At 32.9% G+C, this 7,975-nt stretch overlaps 1 protein-coding gene across 2 annotated transcripts in view; it reads right to left on the minus strand.

Annotated features, from left to right (window-relative positions):
- Positions 1–4,827, minus strand: part of LOC137656770 (nucleolar protein 11) — a 52,613-nt gene extending 47,786 nt beyond the window's left edge. Inside the window, exon 1 of one of the 2 annotated variants that reach the window (XM_068391034.1) lies at positions 4,662–4,827. In XM_068391034.1, coding sequence (XP_068247135.1) covers positions 4,662–4,790 — 129 coding nt within the window. In that variant the 5' untranslated portion in view covers positions 4,791–4,827. The remainder of the gene's footprint in view (positions 1–4,661) is intronic. The other variant, XM_068391035.1, reaches the window with a different exon arrangement.
- Positions 4,828–7,975: the final 3,148 nt, after the last annotated feature.

A 7,975-nucleotide genomic window follows, 5' to 3' on the forward strand; every position in this document is an offset into this window, starting at 1 on the left:
CGTTTAAAATCTCTCACCGCATAAAGCCTGGGAACAAGAATAAAACTCTAGAAACGTTTTACCTTCTTCCCCTATAGCGACTAGGGAGAAGAGCAAAAAAAAACGAGAACAACGTTACCCGCTTGAACGAAACGTTTATCCTCCTCTCTCTCCCTCCGTCTCTAACTCTCTCTCTCTCTCTCTACTTAGAACCTGAGAGATGAGCCCAATTATATATATCGTTAACATATTATTTGTTAAAGGAAAAAAAACTGAAAGGTTTCCAAAATAAAAAGTTCCTTTATTAGAATTAAAACCATTTAAGCTAAGAAAGAATGAACGAAACGCTAAAATCGGTTTACTCTTACTGCAACGTGAAACCGTGAAATACTCTCTCTCTATCGTAACGATAGAGCGCAAGTTGAACGTTCTGAACGTCAACAACTGCGGAGACTAAACAAAACGTTAGTTCAACTTTGAAAACAGTACGAGACTATCAAAGAAATTCTTTCAAAAACATTAAAATTAAAATAGCATAAATTCTTAACAGGAAAAACGATATGACGGGCTCAATGTTAATTAACTTCGGTTCCAAGTAAGGACCGCCTACTATTAGGAAAGGTCGCATATAAACAAACATAAAAATTAATTTTTATAAGTTTATAATAAATGGAAAGTTAATCGAAGAGGCCTATAAATGGCGGAGAGATATAAAATAAATCTATAACTTTGTTAAGCAAAATTACCAAAAACCTAAACACACTTCCGTCTAAGGGAAGGGTGGGTCATAAAAAGTGAAAGAGAGTCTATACTCTCTTCGACACCAACACTTCCGTCTAAGGGAAGGGTCGGCCATTTAAAAGTGAAAGAGAGTCCATACTCTCTTCGTCACCATAATTAAATCAAATTAATTCCAAAAGCTTGCTAAGCTAATGATAAAGCTTCCTGAATAGCGAAGGCTAAACTCTAGAGCAAATACATCACCAAATCGTGAACAATAACTCCAGAATCAACAGCGTATCCAAGTAGGTCTAGCCGGTGGCACGACAGAGGAAAAATTGAGTTCTTGTTGACAAGAAGTACTTGAGTACCTGCTCACAGATGGCGCTGTTGCGTACACCCCCACCTGTATAGCAATCGCTGGCGTATCCCGACCGTAGATTTCTGTCGGGCAACAGAGTTGACAGCTACATGATCATCGGGTAAGATTAATATTGAAAATAATGTTTTCATAGGATACGTTCACCCAATAATCCATAAGTGCTTGTGTGGGTTCTACTAATCGAACCATGTCAGGACTAAAATCGCTTATCTAAAAGATTTACAGGAATGAGACATCTCTGAAGTAACTGTATAACAAACACATTTTTGGGAACCTAGTATATCTCCGTAATTTCAGTGAGAATTGCAAATTTCTGGCTATATTTTACCCATGTCACAGACAGCTCCTACTCAACTGTTTCCACTAAAATCACTTTGTACCTACTAGCAATGGGTGCACTATCTGCCAATGGAATGTTTAACGGTCAAAGAAAGGGGACCCTTGGCCAGGTAAGAACAAGGGATCCTAAATACAGTTAGGTTTGCATATTTTAGGTTAGGAGGCATCTCTTTGATGTGCACTACGTAATTGAAATGGTCAGTTCTTGGCATATTTTTGGCCTTGGTTTGCTATGCATGGCAGCCCAAAACTATTGTAAGCTTATATCAAAGAAACTATGGAATACACAGACAGTATACTACAACACAGACAACATGTGATATTCAAGACTGTTTTCTACAATGTCTTGGACGATGTCTATCATTTAGCAGGCTCAGGGAATTATTTGATACAAAATAAACATCACAGGGATAAAACAGAATCTAAAGCACCCTGCTTAGCAGGGCTAAGGGATCACATCCTTACCGGGAAAGATTTGCCCCCTGAAACTACCCTGTACTCCTTTACCTCACCTGACCATAAGAAACTCAAAATTTACCAAATTCAACTTCTTTCGGCAGAAAAATCTTGCATTGAAACATTTAAATCAACCTTGCCTTTGGTTCGTTTCTTTCAAGAGTGCAAACCACTGGGCTACATTCTAATCAAAACTACCCATCTCCACCCACCTAACCTTTAAAAGCATTACTGTAGTCATACTGTACGGTACTTTCATTACTCAAAGTTGCCAATGTCGTAATCTTCAGGCACCCAAAATTTTGCTTTTATTAGCTTGAGGATGATCAGCACAAATAACAGTTATACTTTGAAAAAGCAAAATTAACCTTAAAATTCAGTCACTGAACATTCCACATACTGTAAAGCTGTCTCCATCACAACAGTAACAACTTGCACAAAATAAAGCTGTGATTTTACAAGTTTTTCATTTTGGCAGATGTACAGAAAAGAATGAGTGTCTACAGAATCTACTTGGGCCTCTGGTCAAATTAACTTTCATTAATAAAGTAATATACGCCAAAGGTACGACTTAGGTCGTGCGGAAAAATTGTTCATTTGAAGTCACGTGGGCCCCAACCTTGGTGATCGAAGGGCCTATTCCTTCAAACAAAATCCCAAATTTTCATTTTTTTATATGACTGAGAACTGGTTTCAACCAAGCTACAAACGCTGTTCATTTTATTCTGCTACTTGTTGATCGGGTTTTATTAGAGTATAGAGCAATATTAATTACGACAATGGAACTCGCATAATTAAGTACTGTATATATATCTAAATCCAGTGTTTTGAATCACATACCCTACTGCCAGCACCACTCTTAACATGGTTAATGATATCAATAAAAATTAAAGTTTTGCTCCTACACTTTTCAACATGACACCTGCTCATTCGAACAATCCAAACTAACTCCGATAAGCGATTCTTCTGGCATGTTACCTCTTTGAACAGAATCTAAGAACCAACGTTTTACATTCACAATCACTTGGTTATGTATTTTCAATACAGTATACGGAAATACAAGGTTATAATGCCCTTTCTTCAGTTATGTAAATAAAGACGTGTTAGGGTAAAAACATGTGTTTGATATATAATAAGAAATAAAATTTAAGTATCATTTGAACAGATTCTATAGCAAGTTACTTATTTGCACCAAATCAAAGTCCCATGTCTTACATTCATAACCTATTGGTTATGTTTTCCATGTCGTGATATGCTATACAATTATATTAAGCCCTTGTTTTAGTTATGTGAATAATGATAGGGTAGGAATTTGTTCCTGATAACAAGAAATGGAAATCAAATCTAACGTTCCGACACCGGCAAAATAATCGCCCATGCGTATGCCGCATGCAGCGCAACATGTACTGCTAGCCAAGAACAGAGGAGCAATATGTTGGAAGCAAGGAGAACCACATTAGAGTAAACACCAATATTCGATTGAATAGTGTTAGCTCGGCAGACCAAAATAATCGTAAATACACTTACAGTACAGTGCTTAACTAAGGGAGTGATTGTAGTACAACAGACAAGGCTGCGAATTATTCTCTAAAAATGAAATAGAAAATTCCATTTACTGTTTCCAGAAGGCCTTGTCCGTTATTCTACAATGGCTCCAGTGTTTTGAATTTTTATGAAGACAACATTTGGTGGAATCTCAAAAACAAACTATGCTAAAAATAGTTATGGGAGTCAACTCACCTGATCACAACTACCAAGTTTCAACCAATCATAATCAATAATATAAAATAAGACTGTATAGGGGGCATTTTTAGGTGTTTCAAACATTTATGTTGATAACTAATGGAAAACCAAAGTTTCAAGTTATAGTTGTCAACACACCATAACTAAAAAAAACTATGGATTTCTGCCCATCATAAAGAGGAAAAAAAAAAAAAAAGAGTAAAAACAACATAAATCACACTCAAAACCAACCTCATTTTCTCCATAACACTATTGTACTATTCTATAATTTTACGGTTACTCATTTTCTCCGTAACGATCATTACACTTTTATAATTTCAACGGGGAAAGACTAGCCACCAACATGGGTAAATATCTAAAGAGTATGCAAGCTGTGCTGTCTGTGTAGGAGATAACTAATGATAACGAACCTTCTGCAAATTGCACTGCGGAGCCTTTGTATACCAGCGGCCAGTTCCTCATGCGTCGATTAAAAATGTACCTAAACTTTCACCCCTAACCTAACCTACAAGCAGTGTCCTTATTTACTTACCTAACTGGGGGGGGGGGGCCTAACGTCCCCCTGCGACACCCCTTACACTACCATAATCTAAGTTAGCCATAATAATACATACAGGTGGCTGCTATCATACATATACCCCTAAACCATTGTTATCACTAGTTAAGCTAAAACCTTAGTTATGAAAGCAGAGTACTAGGAGCCTTTGTAGTTTGTTGGGACAGACTCAAACACCACATAGTACTCTATATGCCCAAGGTATCCAACAGGGAATAATAGCCCAGTGAGAAAAGGAAACGAGGAAAGGGCAATAATGGATTCGGTCTTTAACGAAATTAAAAAGTAACTTGGCACAAAACTCAGATTTTGTCACAAAACACGGGTTCCTAGTCTAATAATCCTGGTTCAATATTTGTAAAATATCAAATAAAACTTGCACAAATACAATTAATGAAATGAAAAAACTATTACGTAGTCTACCATACGGCAAAACAGCAGGCACTTTTGACTAAGCCCTACACCTAAACTATGTATAATACTCACATTATACACTTTCACAAATCCTTTACATGTTATGATCAAGTGTTCCTCGAGATTTTCAGACACTCCAATTAAATTCTTCAAGTTAAAATCACTGCACAAAAAGTTGGTATTTAACAACGTCGCGGCCATGTTGCGCGTTGTGTGAGAGTGGCACAGTAGTAGTAGTAAGCTGAATTTACTTCTTTATGACGGCTCCTTCCTGAGTTGTAGCTAACCAAGGAGTCGGGACCATAAATTCTAGCTTAGAGTCCTTTGATAATTTGCTTTCTAGGGTCCATTCTCTCTTATTTTCTAATATTTTCTAATAAACTAATTCAAATAAATAGTATCACTAATATAAATAACCTGAAATATGAGTGGATAAACTGATCTTACTCTATTTTTACCCTTTTGATATTGAAGAATATTTTACTTGATTTTTTCCTGACTACTAATAACAAAACTTACATTTCAAGGTACACTATTTACAAATACTATCTCTCTCTCTCTCTCTCTCTCTCTCTCTCTCTCTCTCTCTCTCTCTCTCTCTCTCTCTCTCTCTCTCTCTCTCTCTCTCATCACCATCATTATTGTCATTATTTTCATTATCATCATTATCAATATGGATATTCTTGTTCTTAATACTATGAACTATTCATAAAAAATGAATTGGCAATTAATAAACATGTCGGTATAGTTTATCAAAAACATCAATATAAAAAAGAGACTTTATTATTATTATTATTATTATTATTATTATTATTATTATTATTATTATTATTATTATTATTATTATTATTATTATTATTATCATTATTATTATTATTATTACTTGCTAAGCTACAACCCTTTCTGGAAAAGCAGGATGCTATAAGCCAAAGGGCTCCAACAGGAAAATAGCTCAGCGAGGAAAGGAAACAAGGAAAAAAAAATAAAATATTTCAAGAACAGTAACAACATAAAGATAAATATTTCTTAAATAAACTATAAAAACTTTAACAAAACAACAGGAAGAGAAAGATTGATTGTACTTATCAGTGTGATAAAGAGTGTCATAATTATTGATAAAGTAAAATCCAGGCAATTTTTTTTCTATATCACAATTTCCAAAATGTATTTCATAAATCTCTGTGTTTCCAGTGTTGTTTTGTAAACTATTCTTTTGGATGATGGGGTTTCTAAATGTATTTAAGGTAAGTAATAATAATAATAATAATAATAATAATAATAATAATAATAATAATAATAATAATAATAATAATAACAATAATAATAATAATAATAATAATAATAATAATAATAATAATAATAATAATAATAATAATAACAACAACAATAATAATAATAATAATAATAATAATAATAATAATAATAATAATAATAATAATAATAATAATACCATGTTAATATCGGCATTCCAATTTTCATTCCTTATTTTTCCAAATTTATCCAGATCATGATTGCGTGGTAAAGATAGAGAAAGATTTTTAAGGATATGTAGAATTCAAGGTCACCAGTCTAATACTCTCTTAAGATAAAGTTAACCAGAATAGGGCCTATTACTTTTAACAGATCCAGTAGATCCTGTAGGACACAGGATTCCCCTGTGTGATAAGACCAGGAAAGCAGCATTTCAAGTTAAGTTAAAGTTACTGTAACAAGGAAATAAAGAAATACGGGTATCGGCATAAGTATGTTTACTATAAGCTTTAGATTTAACATTGAAAAAAAAAATGGGGTTAATGCATACCATAACTTCATTATCTGCTATAGATTAAATTGAAGAAAAATACTATAAACGTAGCTTTAAAAAATAAAAAATCTTTTAAACATAAGGAAAGCACCATCCACGTATCTCATCTTCATCATGCACTTTAAGGCAGAAGTGATCTACACTTCTTAAAAACTATTTTTAAAAGCTATACATAAACTACTAAAATTTGGTTTTTGCAAGGACTTCACTGCCAAACCCAACTGTTTAAAAAGTATGTTGCTGAAATTAACAGTGGATCTAGATTTGCATTTAGGAATTTGGGTGACAAGGCCCGGCACCGGAGCCGGGGAGATCATTAAGTGTCTATGTGCAAAAGGAAGTTGGAAATAAGGATTGAAGAAGGGAAGTGGGAACTGATGTAAAGTAGACGGGGGAAAATTATTGCAACTATTAATAATAATAATAATAATAATAATAATAATAATAATAATAATAATAATAATAATAATAATAATAATAATAATAATAATAATAATAATAAAGACTGGAGGGATACTGCAAAGACACTGTAGTGTTGTCTACAGTGCACCACACGAGGTGCACAGATGACATTAACATCTACTTGTTAAAAAAAAAAAAAAAAAATACGGAGTGGCACAATCAAAAGTAATATTTTTCAAGACACCAAATAACAAAATCGACTGAATGTAAAAGGTATTACCTCATCTTTACTTTAAAATTTCTTAAAGATTACTTTGAAATGCACTTTAGGCCTAATAACTAAAAAGATTAATCGAAAGTAGGGGGGAAGATTTATCAGCTGGTATGACAATGATCACTCACTTAAAAATTGAGAAATAAAGAATCTATTTATGCAATTATGAAAAAATATTCATATAAAACGTAATTATCTAATATAGTTCATTTGAGTATATATAACATTATCATGATAGTATCTAAATTTTGATACAGTATTCACAAACAGCAACCACGCTATTCTATCTTATTTCTCTTCCTCTGGTTTTGTTAATTTTTTATAGTTTATTTAAGTAATGTTTATTTCAATGTTGTTACTGTTCGTAAGATATTTTATTTTTCCTTGTTTCCTTTCCTCACTGGGTTATTTTCCCTGTTGGAGCCCCTGGGCCTTTAGAATTCTGCTTTTCCAACTAGGGTTGTAGCCTAGCAAATAATAATAATAATAATAATAATAATAATAATAATAATAATAATAATAATAATATAATAATAATAATAATAATAATAATAATAATCCATAGACACTCGCTTATAGGGAGAAATTCCTGCCCTCTGATTGGCTAAATCACCTTCAACTGTGATTGGTAGTTGTCTGTGTTTACTACGTAGCTGATAGCGTAAAAACGAATCTAAAACTCAAGATTTTTCTTTAATTTGATTCAATCAAGTGATTGGATGTTTTATTTTTCAACATATATATGTTCTTTAAATCAAAATATGACGCTACAGAATAACATCAACATTAATCATTAAATTATTTAGACATTTAATTTCAAGAGCAGCGTTTTATGAATGAATAAACAAAAGGAAAAAAAACTTTAGTAAAACCTAATTTATAATTTAACAAAATAGCTTCTTTTAA

The sequence above is a fragment of the Palaemon carinicauda genome, chromosome 17 (genome assembly GCF_036898095.1).
Source record: "Palaemon carinicauda isolate YSFRI2023 chromosome 17, ASM3689809v2, whole genome shotgun sequence".
NCBI lineage: Eukaryota > Metazoa > Arthropoda > Malacostraca > Decapoda > Palaemonidae > Palaemon > Palaemon carinicauda.